The following is a 16,587-nucleotide window of genomic DNA, read 5'->3' as shown; positions in this document are numbered from 1 at the left end:
GCTTTAGATAAAAACTGTTTAATCATGCTGCACCATGATTCTCAAATATGACTTTAAATGAAGACTTTTACAGAACCTATCATTTTTTTCAGGAATATTTTTTCCAGTGCATTGAGGAAATTAAAACAACAACAACAACACTGTATAAAGGTCCATTCTGGGCACTTTTTCATGAATTAAAACCTGGGGAAAAATTCATGTAAATTTTATGTCTTTTCTACATCTTGTGTGGAATGTTGCATAACAATAATAGTGATATCATCCTATGTTTTGTTGCCCTTACAATTTTCACATCTTGTTCATGATCTCAGTTGATCCTCAGAACACTGTGAAGCAGGTAGATGGTTTCCTCATTCTTTAGATGAGGAAGGTGAGGCCAGATTGGTTACATGATTTGCCCAGAGATGTGGGTCTACAATCCAGGCTTTCGGAGCTTGAATGCAGAGCTATCACGTGAGGATTAGAACATAAGCACAAGGAAACCCAGGAGCAGCTTTGGTTTAGGAAAAGAAGTATTTAAATACTGATCAGTAGTTGATGGTGGAACAGATGACTCAGACTAAGCTTTATCAGGAAAACCATGCAGAAGAGGCAGCCTTTGTGAACTAGTGAAAGCAGGCACTTAGATCTGAATTGAAGTGAAGTTTCCAGACTTAGAGAAATTAGTTTGTGTGTACTAATTGGCCTGATTTCGTCAAAATTACTTTCCAATAAAATATTGTCTCTGGAGAAGTTTTGAGTTGGAAAGAAGAGCAACTTTTGGATGAGACAGGAAGATTTTAAATCTTGTGAAATCTTTTCAAAATCCAAAATCAGTGCATCAGAGCCCAGATTCTGTTTTGTGACCAGACTTTTCCTGTGTATATTACATTAGTTAGAGGGCATGATTTGATTATGTGGTCAGGAAACAGTCTGGGCAAAATCGTTAAATCATCAGTCTTTGTCTTACTGGCCCCAGCGTCGCTTTCTTGTGGTTATTTTTCAGTTTTATGAAACAGTTTACTCCCAAACACTTTCTCAATGACTCAATGTCCTAATCTTTTACTTCAGAATTTGTTATCAAAAGAGATACCCTCACTCCCTGATAACTATTTAAATTGAGACCCAAACCTTTTTTTTTTTTACTTTTTGGCCGTGCCACGCAGCATGTGGGATCTTAGTTCCCCGACCAGGGATTGAACCCGCACTCCCTGCATTGGAGGCACAGAGTCTTTAACTACTGGACTGCCAGGGAAGTCCCCGTGGATTCTTTTAGGAGGAAAAGACTACTAAAAATTTTCAAAGCAGACATTCTAACCCACTTGAATTTATCCCTGTGAAGAAAATAGGTGACACTTAGCTAGAAAATAAAAAGTGTTACAGTAGTTTTTCTTTTCTTTAAAAAGCCTTTTAAGGTCGTGTATTTAATCACAAGAAATGAAACTTGAGTTTTTAGCATTGTACTTATAACACATGAAGTTCGAGATCTGGGGCTCGGGATATTTCCTCCCAAGCTGCACAAGGACTTTGAGATGCCGTAACCTGCTGGAGTCCAGCATCTGGCAACTTGTTATACTGAGCAGCTAATTTTTCATTGCGGTTCCTCTGGGGGCTGAGTGCAAAGTCATACGACACAACGGACATAGCGGAGTAGCAGCCTGAATTCAGATCAGGAGCCAAGTGTATTCACAGCTCTATAACCTTCAAGCCTAATAAGGAAGTTGTTTTAGCATTTGGCCTATTAGTACATTTAGTGGTTGGATGTGTAATCTGGGTATTTGACATCTGTAGCTAACCAAGACATATGCTGAATGTTATTTTCTCCATAAAAGCATTTACTTATCTGAATAATTGGAATTCAGATGTCTTCATCCCTACTTCAGATACTATAATCATATTCAACAGTTTAAAATGTTGGAATCAGGCAAGTTGGGCTTGAATTTTGGCAGAAACACTGTGTCATTTGGACATCTTCTCTATGCCTTAGTTTCCACATCTGTAAAATGAGGATGCTAAAAATAGCAACTTCATAGGGCTCCTGTGGGGATTAAATAAAAATTATAGTTATACTATTAATGCACATTATAAAGTGCCTAGTAAGTGCCATTTATTTCATTTGATAGAATTCATTTATGAATATGAAGCTTTTTTGATCATAACAAGTATATAATATATAACATGAATAATTCACTCTTCATAAGTTATACTGGCTCTGAAGTAATATGGAGCATGGATTGAATTTCTCCACTTATGATAATGACTCCACTTGGAAACCTCATTACTTGGGATTGGTGCTCTTTCCACTATGACAGGAACCTTAGCTACTCAAATAGACTCAGTTGGACTGTCCAGTAGAGAAATGTATATTTGTACTCCAGGTAGGATCTCATTTGAATAACTAGAGCAATGTCCAATTCAATATAATACACATTTATATTTATTCAATGTAAAGAATACCTTTGAACAATAAATTTTATAGACTATACTTAAAATTCTCTATTTTCCTTTATTTGTACATTATATGTCATAAGTATACTTGAATATCTTTATAATTTAAGTGTTTTTTTAAAATAAACAGCATTGGTAATCATAATTGTAGGCTGGAGCTTATGGATTGGAGATGTACAGTTTTGGAGGTGCCATTGTTATCAAGGAAATCACCTTCTTTTCACTGAATCAGTGGGGCTTCTTCAAGTTCCACATCTCCCAGCTAACTGGAGTCTTGGTCTTGACCTCTTCTCCTTTGTTGGCAGCTGCCTGGTTCTTGGCATGTTCGTTTTGGGTATACCACCGTCAGCCTGGTACCACCCTGGGTGCTAACACCAAGATGGTAATTTTATCAGGAAGAAATAAAAGTGCCTATTTACCCTCTGTAGTCCCCACCCAAACTCCATCTCAAGTGAGCATCACACCCTGATTTATTGTCTTTTTTTATTTTTTTAAGCTGTTGGAAAATAAATTCCTGTGATTTCATGTCACATTTCTCTCTTGGGTCAGAACATCTCGTCAATATTAATGCTGCAACTCAAATGAGAATGCTGTACTAGTGTGTAATTCATACTCTGCCCAGGTGGTGACATGATCTTAAGAAGGTGAAGGCCCTAAATCCCTTAGGTTATTAAGTAGAAGCCCTCCCATTCCCTAATTATTTAGCCATTTGTTGCCTGCACAGTGAAAAAGATTGCTCTTTAATTCAGTCTGGTCCCTTACATTTGACGAAAAGCTCATTACCCAGTTTTGTCATGGATGAAGCTGTATGTTTGACTCTTTTCTCATTTGTATACTAAATTGGTAAGGGCAGCTTAGTAACTTGGCTGTCACCTCCCACTCTCCAATTTCATTTTCTGGTAACCTCTCAGGCTTTGTCATCTCTTGAATTGCTTGTCCTTTTTTACATGCCATATCAGTGGTTGGTTCCCATGTGAACTGGGGTCAGCCAGGCTCATGGCCACTGACTTCCCTGGAGTAAACCTTTGTTACAAATTATAGATCTTGTGATAACCACACATAATCAGAGGGAGAGATGGCCATTATTTCTCTTTTCTTCACAGCACAGTCCCAGTAATGAGTTCATTAGATGTAGGACTTCGGTATGTATCAATTTCCATATGTACGTCTGGCTAGAGAAAATTCTCATTCACAAATGCCCTTGACTTACAAAATAAATTAAGGATGTAATTATTTGTGATACAGGAGGATGCACCATAGTGTTCCTTTAAATCAGAAACCTTACTGAAACTTAGATGTTTCAATCAATGAAGGGAAGGGAAAGGAAGGGGAGAAAAGGAAAGGGTAAAGGAAAGGGAAGTGTGAGCAGATCTACCCTACAGTATGGTATGACTGGGATCATCCCAGAGCTGCACACTTGAATTTTGGTTAAAAAGCGATGCAGGAAGATGGCGCCGAAGGCGAAGAAGGAAGTCCCTGCCCCTCCCAAAGCCGAAGCCAAAGCAAAGCCTTTGAAGGCCAAGAAAGCAGCGTTGAAAGGCGTCCACAGCCACACAAAAAAGAAGATCCGGACGTCACCCACCTTCCAACGGCCCAAAACACCGCGGCTCAGGAAGCAGCCCAAATATCCTCAGAAGGGCACCCCTAGGAGAAACAAGCTTGACCACTATGCCATCATCAAGTTCCCCCTCACCACCGAGTCAGCCATGAAGAAAATAGAAGACAGCAACACACTGGTGTTCATTGTGGATGTCAGGGCCAACAAGCACCAAATTAAACAGGCCGTGAAAAAGCTCTATGACACTGACGTGGCTAAGGTCAACACCCTGATCAGGCCTGATGGAGAGAAGAAGGCATATGTTCGACTGGCTCCTGACTATGACGCTTTGGATGTTGCCAACAAAATTGGGATCATCTAAACTGAGTCCAGCTGACTAATTCTAAATATAAAAGTTTTCACTATATATAAAAAAAAAAAAGCGATGCAAGATATTTTTCTTTGCAGTCAAGATACATGCTGTAGGCTTAGTGGAACCAAAAGACCCTATGTTCCTGGATCCATATTACATTAAAACTTGGCTCATAAACCAGACCGAAGTTCTGCCCTTTGGACTAACGGCTCACCTTGATCCAGCATTCAAGGCCTCGAGCAGTTCCTACCACATGACATCACTCTCCTTCCTGTGCAGCCACAGCCATTTCCCCAAGATAGTATGTTAATTAAGAGACTTGGTATTGAGTGTAACAGAAACCAACTCTGGCTAGCTTAGGTCAAAGGGGAATTAGTTGGTAGAACCTTGGATTATTTCATGAGATCAAACAAATTCCTTGGTAGCTAAGTCAGAACTCGTGGACCTGCACATCCTCTGGAATGCTCCCTTAGATGCGACCACTCCAGCAGTGTCCTGTCTCTGAGTGTCTCTGTTTCAAACCTTTGTACCCTAGAATGGGAATCTGTTTGGACTGGTTTGGGTTAGGCATCAGTCAGCAGGGCCATATAGCTCAGAAATGAGCGTTTGGTAAATGTTTCTAGAAAAGGGGAGATTGTTAAACTAAGTTATCCCATGACATGACTGCTCCGTAATCCAGCTTCTGTCCAATCTTCATCTCTGTATTTATGATGTTCTTTCTACTTGTCCCCTCTGCTAGGCAAAATCTTCTCAATGCAGTTCACGGTCTACCTCCTTTGTGATGCCTTTCCTGACCATCTAGTCAGAATTACAGCATTCTACTTTCCCACAGCATATTACTAATGTCTTTGATTTAGCACATAGCATTATTTTGTTCTTCTGATAAACTGAGATGTTGACTGCTACCAGACAATGATTTCACTTTCTTTCCAGCTGCTAGGAAAGCCAGGGCTAAGGTTTACATTCAATTACTATGGCCTTCTTTAGTCCAAAAAATTTTTTAATATGATCTTTCTCTTCTCTTCCCCTTTACCACCTGGCTTTTGTCTTTGTCCTTGTGGTGGGATCCTTGATCTTATGGTACCTGCGGTTTTATTTCACAAGAAACATGAATAGTAACAGAAAAGACTGCCTTTGTCATACAAGTTCTTTTTTGGTGCCCTTGCAGTACCTGGAATAACTCTGACCACAGCTCTGCTCTCACCTTGGTCTGTCACAAACTATGCCCGTTGTCCAAGGCTTTACTCAGCAGTCACCTCCTTTATTAAGCCTTTCCTTATCATCCCGATCCCACACCAAGATGGCAGAGATATAGACTTATTTTTCCCCTGAAGATACTTTTATTCACACTTTACATAAAACTTAACACATATATTTGTCATTGTTATTGTTGATGTTGTTGTTAACATTTTTATTAGGGGTGGCTTAGGAAGGCTGATGGAAATTTGGAGAGGCGGGCTAAAATTTCCCAAGCCTTGGCAACCCCAGTACTGACTGGATTTCAGTTTTGATTCTGCCACTTGCTTCCTGGCTGATCTGGTCAGGGTCAAGTCATTCCCCTTTTCTGGGCTTCAAATAATTTCATTTTTCAAAATGTCTTTATTGAGTGTTACAACTGCAGAGGTGATTATTAAAAGCCCCTGTAAACCTTTAAATATCTGTAGAACTAGAAGAAGAAGTGAGAGTAGCTCTGTAGCCTCCTAGACTTCTTTTCACATGAATATATGTAAACATCAAAGCATTTTAACCTAGATTATGTCATGCCGTCCATCCATATGGCAACTTTATTCCCTTAAAAATATTGATTTCAGGGCTTCCCTGGTGGCGCAGTGGTTGGGAGTCCGCCTGCCAGTGCGGGGGACGCGGGTTCGTGCCCCGGTCTGGGAGGATCCCGCATGCTGCGGAGCGGCTGGGCCCGTGAGCCATGGCCGCTGAGCCTGCGCGTCCGGAGCCTGTGCTCCGCAGCGGGAGAGGCCGCAGCAGTGAGAGGCCCACGTACCGCCAAAAAAAAAAAAAAAAAAAAAAAAAAAAAAAAAAAAAAAAATATTGATTTCAGCAATACATTAGTATTATCATTTGTTTTATCTGCTGCATTATAAAGAAGAACTATAGTCTAACAATCCCCTATTGATGGAAGTGCCCTTTAAATTTTAAGCTTTTCTTAGAACTAGGAAAGTAATATATGCATATAGTTTTTTTAAGTATAAAATGAAAATGTTCCTCCAACATCACTCTCTCTGAAAAAAAACCCAAACGCTTCTAAAGTGTATTATTTTTGTTCTTCTGATGCCTACCATCATAGTTTTAAATAATATGTTCCTACATTTCTTGATTTTTCTTATAGTATTATTTTACATTGCCATAAACTATTAAATTCTTTTCCATAACTACAACTCAGTCCTCTGTACTTTCTCATTAGTTGAGTTTAGGAGGCTAAAAAACCAATAGACAGCATTTACAATATTCTAATTATATAAATATTATTAAGCATAGAACTAAGTATGGTGGCAAGGTGAACAGACCCACAGAAGAGGATATGCCATTAATCCTGTCTTCTTTAAAGGAAAATATTCCAAGAATCAAGGTCAAGCGGATTCAGTCTGCTGCTGTTGTTTCTGACATCTCAAGTTATCTCTTTTCTTAGATTCTTGGTCATTTCATTTAAGTAACTCTCCAAATATTTGTTTTTCATATAGGAATTGTGGATAGTATTAAATGGCTTATATCCATGCATATTTGAATATTTTTTATTGTTGCCTTAATTAATAGATAGTTTTGACGACAAAAGATTTTTGGCTAAAGTTTTTTTCCCTGAGAACTTTGAAAATATTGCTCCATTATCTTCTAGAATCCAGTGTGGCTCGTGAGAAATGTAATTTTAGTGTAGTTCTTGTATCTTTTGCAGCTTACTGTTTTCTCTCTGGAAGTATGTAGGGATACACACACACACACACGCACACACACACATTTTTTAATCCATGGAATTATAACTGAGAATAGTAATATCTGACTATTAGATTTTTTTTTTAATCTGACCCAACACATAGTGAGTTTTTTCAGTCTGAATACTGGTATAGCTTTTATCGGCTTTGTGTAGAATTCTTCTATGATTTCATTTATTATTTTCTCCCCTCTGTTTTGACTATTATCTGCTTCTGAAAATCCTAATAAAAAGATCTTGATCTTCCTAGATGTTAACCTCAAAGTCTTATTTCCGAAATTATCCATTACTTAGACTTTTTTCATACATATTCGGGGAGTTTTTCTGAACTTTACTTTCAAAGTCAGTCTTTGGCTATATTTATTCTATTAGTTTGTCCATATATTGAATTTTTTCTTTTTTAAATCATGGGGCAATTCTTAGGAAAAAGTTTAACTATTTCAATATTGTTTTGATTCCTGCCTTGAAAAGTTGGTGCAGAAAGAATTCTTAGTTCATGGACAGAGAACACAACAGATTGAGCGTTAAGTCAGAAAGAAACATTTTCAAGGTTTTAAAATATCTTTTTCCCTCTTATTTGGAGGTAAAAGGTGATTATTTTAAGGGTAAAAGCCAACTCACCTCTCAATCTAATGTGAAATACAACCTGAAATGTAGCCTATCATCAATAAAAGCTTTATACTCTGTCCATGCATACTTTTGGGTCGTATGCGTAATTTGGGTCAAATTTAAAACATATGTCCAGGCAACCGCAGATTCAATCGACCACTGTTACAGACTTTGCCTAGCCTAGTGGTTTAGGAGAAGGATAATAATAGATAAAAAGGAAAATATATATTAAGAGAATCTCTGCTAAATTAGTTTCCATGTAAAAAATATTTTATTATCATCTCTTATACACAGGAAACATTAACACAAAACACTTCCCTCCTTTATTTTATTGAACTCTAAAAATATGCTATAAAAGGGGTTAGCTACAGTTCACGTATCAGCTACTCATCACTCAACTCCCACACCTGAAAGAGTCCAAGGAACTTAAATGCAATTGCATTGCACTTTTCACTTTCTTGAGTGACCCCATTTAAAATGTACCTTGAGACTAGCTGCAGAGTAGAATTTTTAATTCTGAAGTGCTGACTCACTTCATTGGAGAGAATGAGGCTTCCAATTTGTGAATGTGAAAGAAGTCCTGATTTTCTGGATCATTTTCCTCCATTCACTTTCAATAATGCTACCCTATAAATAGGATTTAATTCACGCAAATCAGCAAACTGAAAGCACCAGTGGTATATACTGTGATAATTTATTTTCATATTTTTAAATGCCTTATTATTAATGGAAAATAGCTTTAAAGCCATCCGTGATATGCTCCACAGCTAACTCAATTTGACAGTGAAAGATGCTTTGTTGGTCTGTAATGGCAGATATAAAATTTACACCATAAGAGCTGATCTTCTGCATATATAATCACATTCTTTGTGCTTCATATTTTTCCGTACTATAAAAAGGGACAGGAAGCACTACTAACACTGCTTTTACTGAATTTTTCCACAGTGTTTTCTGTTGCCTACTATAAATATTTAAACATCTGTTTTTACTGTCTAGTTACGTTTTCTATAAAGAAAAAATATTTCAGTTCTAATATGAATTGGGTTTATATGAACTCCATCTAAACATTATTCGTGAAATATTCTGAATGCATACAAAAATGATAGCTTAATGATCTTCAAAATGCTGAGGTTTCAAATTTCTATAATTCTGCTATCAGACCAGGCAATGTGTTCATCTCTGTGTGGCAGCCTGCCTTTCAGGCATCGTTAATGTTTTAGATTTTCATAAATTCTACTATGGCCAAACAGACCAAGAACCTGGAATCTATAAAGTTGCTGAAGGAATTAAACAGCTACTAGCTTTTATTTTTTCCTTATGGTTTCATCTCCAAATAAAGTGAAACTTAAAAATTAGAATAAAGATTGGGAACAAAAATACTTTGGAACAGGCTAAAGTATATACTTTCTACTATATTAAGAAAAGAGCAGACACTCAACACCCTCAGGATAATCCCCAGCCCCCAAAGGGAGAGAGAAGTGAAACATTTTATAAATGAAACATCTCAACAAAATAATAGCAACTTGTATCTAAGAGGTCAAAACTTGAGATTTAAAGTAGAAAATGTTTGAAAAATGTTGTGGTTCTGAGTAAGCCTTATGACATTTCTACACCACCCTTGAGTGGTGGTACTCATCCCCACTGAGGACCTTATTTCTCAGTATTGCAAAGGTGATTCTTTCATGGTCAGACTTTACTCTGAATACTGTATGAAAAGTTACAGCTACAGTTTTTCCAACTCTGTAAGTGCAAGTTCAACCAGGTAATCATAGATAACATAGAAGGCCAAGGTCTCAGTCAATTACTAATTTAACCATGTTTTCCTGCCCAGATATTCATTTGTTTTTAGTGATGGTAATAACAAAATTTTTAAAATGTACTCATTTATTTGTTTTTCATTTGGTTGTTTAATCATATTTGTGCTCCAGTTTGTTCCATAGAGGGTTTGAGAAAGCCTACAGTAAAAGTACATATGGTACATTAAAAATATCCAGGACAGGAAAACAAAATTTAAATAGGAAACCAAGACCAGAACAAACCCCAAGACACAAAGACTCAGGACCTTAAGTTCAGCAAATATTTTGTTCTTCTGATAAACTTCGATGTTGACTGCAACCAAACAGTGATTTCACTTCCTTCCTTGGTGGGGAGCTCTGATAGGATGTGGCACTGCCATGAAACTGATGAGTGGAGATGGCTCCCTCTATATGTATATTTCCCCCAGAACCTTGCTGTTGCCCATCTGAGGACCACAATTGTATTTAATTTACCTGCATAGCCATGTATGGTTATGTATCCCTAAGCAGACTATAAGTAATTTGAGAGCAGGGATTATATTTTATAATTCTGCATCTTCCTCAGTTGAATAACACATTAGTAAGTATATAGATAGGGCATTGTAATCTGGCTTGAAGACAATGTGTTATTCATATTCCAGCAGAAATTGATAATGATTCTTCAATTTCAGTGAACTGGAAGGTGTTAAATATAGGATGATTGGGACAGAAACTAGTGTAGGGCTTATGACACTTCCTTTTTTTTTTCCTAAAAAAATTTTTTTGTAGCAGTTTATCTTATTTCATTTTTTATACAGCAGTTTCTTATTAGTTATCTATTTTATACATATTAGTGTATATATGTCAATCCCAATCTCCCAATTCACACCCCCCCCTTGCTTTCCCACCTTGGTGTCCATATGTTTGTTCTCTACATCTGTGTCTCTGTTTCTGCCTTGCAAACCGGTTCATCTATACTGTTTTTCTAGATTCCACATATATGTGTTAATATATGATATTTATTTTTCTCTTTCTGACTTAGTTCAGTCTGTATGACAGACCCTAGGTCCACCCATGTCTCTACAAATGACCTAGTTTTGTTGCTTTTTATGGCTGAGTAATATTCCATTGCAAATATGTACCACATCTTCTTTATCCATTTGTCTGTTGATGGGCATTTAGGTTGCTTCCATGACCTGGCTATTGTAAATAGTGCTGCAATGAACATTGGGGTGCATGTTTTCTTTTTGAATTATGGTTTCCTCTGGGTATATGCCTAGTAGTGGGATTGCTGGGTCATATGGTAATTCTATTTTTACTTTTTAAGGAACCTCCATACTGTTCTCCATAGTGGCTGTATCAATTTACATTCCCACCAACAGTGCAAGAGGGTTCCCTTTTCTCCACACCCTCTTCAGCATTTGTTGTTTGTAGATTTTCTGTTGATGCCTATTCTAACCAGTGTGAAGTGATACCTCATTGTAGTTTTGATTTGCATTTCTCTAATAGTTAGTGATGTTGAGCATCTTTTCATGTGTTTGTTGGCCATCTGTATGTCTTCTTTGGTGAAATGTCTATTTAGGACTTCTGCCCATTTTTCGATTGGGTTGTTTGTTTTTTTAATATTCAGCTGCATGGGCTGTTTATATATTTTGGAGATTAATCCTTTGTCCATTGATTCATTTGCAAATACTTTCTCCCGTTCTGAGGGTTGTCTTTTCGTCTTGTTTGTAGTTTCTTTTGCTGTGCAAAAGCTTTTAAATTTCATTAGGTCCCAACTGCTTATTTTTGTTTTTATTTCCATTACTCTAGGAGGTGGATCAAAAAAGATCTTGCTGTGATTTATGTCAAAGAGTGTTCTTCCTATGTTTTCCTCTAAGAGTTTTATAGTGTCTGGTCTTGCATTTAGGTCTTTCATCCATTTTGAGTTTATTTTTGTGTATGGTGTTAGGGAGTGATCTAATTTCATTCTTTTACATGTAGTTGTCCAGTTTTCCCAGCACCACTTATTGAAGAGACTGTCTTTTCTCCATTGTATATCCTTGCCTCCTTTGTCATAGATTAGTTGACCATAGGTGCGTGGGTTTATCTCTGGGCTATCTATCCTGTTCCATTGATCTATATTTCTGTTTTTGTGCCAGTCCCATATTGTCTTGATGACTGTAGCTTTGTAGTATAGTCTGAAGTCAAGAAGTCTGATTCATTCAGCTCTGTTTGTTTCCCTCAAGATTGCTTTGGCTATTCGGGGTCTTTTGTGTCTCCATACAAATTTTAAGATTTTTTGTTCTAGTTCTGTAAAAAATGCCATTGGTAGTTTGATCGGGATTGCACTGAATCTGTAGATTGCTTTGGGTAATATAGTCATTTGCACAATATTGATTCTTTGAATCCAAGAACATGGTATATCTCTCCATCCGTTTGTGTCATCTTTAATTTCTTTCAACAGTGTCTTATAATTTCCCGAGTACAGGTCTTTTACTTCCTTATGTAGGTTTATTCCTAGGTATTTTATTCTTTTGTTGCAATGGTGAATGGGATTGTTTCCTTGATTTCTCTTTCTGACCTTTCATTGTTAGTGTATAGGAATGCAAGAGATTTCTGTGCATTAATTTTGTATCCTGCAACTTTACCAAATTCATTGATTAGCTCTAGTAGTTTTCTAGTGGCATCTTTAGGATTTTCCATGCATAGTATCATGTCATCTGCAAAGAGTGACAGTTTTACTTCTTCTTTTCCAATTTGTATTCCTTTTATTTCTTTTTCTTCTCTGATTGCCATGGCTGTGACTTCCAAAACTATGTTGAATAATGGTGGTGAGTGTGGACATCCTTGTCTTGTTCCTGATCTTAGAGGAAATGCTTTCAGTTTTTCACCATTGAGAACAATGTTGGCTGTGAGTTTGCTGTATATGGCCTTTATTATGTTGAGGTAGGTTCCCTCTATGCCCACTTTCTGGAGAGTTTTTGTCATAAATGGATGTTGAATTTTGTCAAAAGCTTTTTCTGCATCTATGGAGATGATCATATAGCTTTTATTCTTCAGTTTGCTAATATGGTGTATCACACTGAATGATTTGCATATATTGAAAAATCCTTGCATCCCTGGGATAAATCCCACTTGATCATTGTGTATGATCCTTTTAATGTGTTGTTGGATTCTCTTTGCTAGTATTTTGTTCAGGATTTTTGAATCTATATTAATCAGTGATATTGGTCTATAATTTTCTTTTTGTAGTATCTTTGTCTGGTTTCGTTGTCAGGGTGATGGTGGCCTCGTTAGAAGGAGTTGTGAGTGTTCCTTCTTCTGTTATTTTTTGGAAGAGTTTGAGAAGGACGGGTGATAGCTCTTCTCTAAATGTTTGATAGAATTCACCTCTGAAACCATATGGTCCTGGACTTTTGTTTGTTGGAATATTTTAAATCACAGTTTCAATTTCATTACTTCTGATTGATCTGTCCATATTTTCTGTTTCTTCCTGGTTCAGTCTTGGAAGGTTATACCTTTCTAAGCATTTCTCCATTTCTTCCAGGTTGTCCATTTTATTGGCATAGAGTTGCTTGTAGTAGTCTTTTATGATGCTTTGTATTTCTGCGATGTCCATTGTAACTTCTCCCTTTTCATTTCTGATTTATTGAGTCCTCTCCCTCTTTTTCTTAATGAGCCTGGCTAATGGTTTATCAATTTTGTTTATCTTCTCAGAGAACCAGCTTTTAGTATTATTGATCTTTGCTTTTGTTTTCTTTGTTTCTATTTCATTTATTTCTGCTCTGATCTTTATGATTTCTTTCCTTCTACTACCTTTGGGTTTTGTTTGTTCTTCTTTCTCTAGTTTCTTTAGGTGTAATGTTAGGTTGTGTATTTAAGAATTTTCTTGTTTCTTGAGGTAAGATTGTATTGCTATAAATTCCCCTCTTAGAACTGCTTTTGCTGCATACCACAGGTTTTGGATTGTTGTGTTTTCGTTGTCATTTGTCTCTAGGTATTTTTTTGCTTTCCTCTTTGATTTCTTCAGTGATCTCTTGGTTATTTAGTAATGTATTGTTTAGCCTCCATGTGTTTGTGTTTTTTATATTTTTCCCCTGTAATTTATTTCTAATCTCATAGCATTGTGGTCAGAAAAGATGCTTGATATGATTTCAGTTTTCTTAAATTTACTGAGGTTTGTTTTGTGACCCAAGATGTGATCTATCCTGGAAAATGTTCTCCGTGCACTTGAGAAGAAAGTGTAATCTGCTGTTTTGGATAGAATGTCCTATAAATATAAATCAAGTGTATCTGGTCTATCGTGTCATTTAAAGCTTGTGTTTCCTTATTCATTTTCTGTCTGGATAATCTGTCCATTGGTGTAAGTGAGGTGTTAAATTCCCCCACTATTATTGTGTTAACTGTTGATTTCCTCTTTTATAGCTCTTAGCATTTGCCTTATATACTGAGGTGCTCCTATGTTGGGTGTGTATATATATAATTATTATATCTTCTTCTTGGATCAATCCCCTGAGCATTATGTAGTGTCCTTCCTTGTCTCTTGTAACATTCTTTATTTTAAAGTCTATTTTATCTGATATGAGTATTGCTGCTCCACCTCTCTTCTGACTTCCATTTGCATGGAATATCTTTTTCCATCCCCTCACTTTCAGTCTGTATGTGTCCCTAGGTCTGAAGTGCGTCTCTTATAGACAGCATATATATGGGTCTTGTTTTTGTATCCATTCAGCGAGCCTGTGTCTTTTGGTTGGATCATTTAATCCATTCACATTTAAGGTAGTTATCGATATGTATGTTCCTATTACCAGTTTCTTAATTTTGGGGGGTATGTTTTTGTAGGTCCTTTTCTTCTCTTTTGTTTCCCACTTAAAGAGGTTCCTTTAGCATTTGTTGTAGAGTTAGTTTGGTGGCACTGAATTGGGTTAGCTTTTGCTCGTCTGTAAAGCTTTTGATATCTCCATCGAATCTGAATGAGACCCTTGCCAGGTAGAGTAATCTTGGTTGTAGGTTCTTCCCTTTCATCATTTTAAATATATCATGACACTCCCTTCTGGCTTGTAGAGTTTCTGCTGAGAAATCAGCTGTTAACCTTATGGGAGTTCCTTGTATGTTATTTGTCATTTTTCCGTTGTTGCCTTTAATAATTTTTCTTTGTCTTTAATTTTTGTCAATTTGATTACTATGTGTCTCGGCGTGTTTCTCCTTGGGTTTATCCTGCCTGGGACTCTCTGCACTTCCTGGACTTGGGTGGCTATTTCCTTTCCCATGTTAGGGAAGTTGTCGACTATAATCTCTTCAAATATTTTCTCGGGTCCTTTGTCTTTCTCTTCTCCTTCTGGGATCCCCATAATGCGAATTTTGGTGCATTTAATGTTGTCCCAGAGGTCTCTTAGGTTGTCCTCATTTCTTTTCATTTTTTTTTCTTTATTCTGTTCCGCAGTGGTGATTTCTACCATTCTGTCTTCTAGGTCACTTAACCGTTCTTCTGCCTCAGTTATTCTGATTCCTTCTAGTGTATTTTTCATTTCAGTTATTGTATTGCTCATCTCTGTTTGTTTGTTCTTTATTTCTTTTAGGTCTGTGTTAAACATTTCTTGTATCTTCTCAATCTTTGCCTCCACTCTTTTTCCGAGGTCCTGGATCATCTTCACTATCATTATTCTGAATTCTTTTTCTGGAAGGTTGCCTGTCTCCACTTAATTTAGTTGTTTTTCTGGGGTTTTATCTTGTTCCTTCATCTGGTACATAGTCCTCTGCCTTTTCAATTTGTCTGTCTTTCTGTGAATGTGGTTTTCGTTCCACAGGCTGCAAGATTGTAGTTTTCTTGCTTCTGCTGTCAGCCCTCTGGTGGATGAGGCTATCTAAGAGGCTCATGCAAGCTTCCTTATGGGAGGGACTGGTGGTGGGTAGACCTGCATGTTGCTCTGGTAGGTAGAGCTCAGTAAAACTTTAAGCCACTTGTCTGCTGATGGGTGGGACTGAGGTTCTTCCCTGTAGGTTGTTTGGCCTGAGGTGACCCAGTACTGGAGGCTACAGGCTCTTTGGTGGTGCTAATGGCAGACTCTGGGAGGGCTCATTCCAAGGAGTACTTCCCAGAACTTCTGCTGCCAGTGTCCTTGTCCCTGCAGTGAGCCACAGCCACCCCCTGTCTCTGCAGGAGACCCTCCAGCACTAGTAGGTTGTTCTGGTTCAGTTTCCTATTCAGTTTCCAGGGGCCACTGCTCTTTCTCCTGGGTCCTGATGTGCACACTACTTTGTGTGTGCCCCCCAAGAGTGCAGTCTCTGTTTCCCCCAGTCCTATCAAAGTCCTGCAATCAAATCCTGCTAGCCTTCAAAGTCTGATTCTTTGGGAATTCCTCCTCACATTGCTGGACCTCCAATTTGGGAAGCCTGATATGGGGCTCAGAACCTTCAGTCCAGTGGGTAGACTTCTGTGGTATAATTGTTCTCCAGTTTGTGAGTCATCCACAAACTGGGTTTGTGGATGACTCACAAACTGGGAGTGTTGTTATGGGATCCACACTTTCTAATTACAGCGTATGGAAGTGTTAACTCTTGTTTTTTTCTTCTGTGATCTTCCTGTCTGAGCCTTAACACTTAAGAGCAGATCTGTTAATGAGATATTTGACCTTTAATTTTTTTCCAAGTTAGTAGTTCAAAAGTAGTCCTATTTGTAGGAGTGGGAGACTAGAAACCTGTGCAGGGTAAAATATAAATCTGTTCTGTAAAATCTGATTTAGTGTCACGTTTCACTTTTCAGTAGTCAGTGCATCTCTGCACCCCCTACGTTTCTCCTTTTGAACTGAAATGGTCTCATAGGTAATATAACTTGATTTCTTTTCCTTTGTATGGGTTTCAATCACTCTTTACGTTACTTTTGCATCAGCTTATGTAGACACATAATTTAAACATAATTCTAATTCCAAATTGTGCACAAGTT

The 16,587-nt window shown here is 37.5% G+C and overlaps 2 protein-coding genes across 2 annotated transcripts in view; both read left to right on the top strand.

Moving 5' to 3' along the window:
- SMYD3 (SET and MYND domain containing 3) overlaps positions 1 to 16,587 on the top strand; it is a 714,793-nt gene that overhangs the window by 258,560 nt on the left and 439,646 nt on the right. The window lies entirely within an intron of this gene.
- LOC101282074 (60S ribosomal protein L23a-like) lies at positions 3,861 to 4,351 on the top strand. The gene has a single exon (XM_033430334.2). It carries the CDS (start codon positions 3,876 to 3,878, stop codon positions 4,344 to 4,346), a length of 471 nt encoding a protein of 156 aa, XP_033286225.1. The 5' UTR covers positions 3,861 to 3,875; the 3' UTR covers positions 4,347 to 4,351.

This window comes from Orcinus orca, chromosome 1 (assembly GCF_937001465.1).
Source record: "Orcinus orca chromosome 1, mOrcOrc1.1, whole genome shotgun sequence".
Taxonomy (NCBI): domain Eukaryota; kingdom Metazoa; phylum Chordata; class Mammalia; order Artiodactyla; family Delphinidae; genus Orcinus; species Orcinus orca.
The sequence above is the reverse complement of the archived record's forward strand: the minus strand, read 5'-3'. Positions and strand labels throughout refer to the sequence as shown.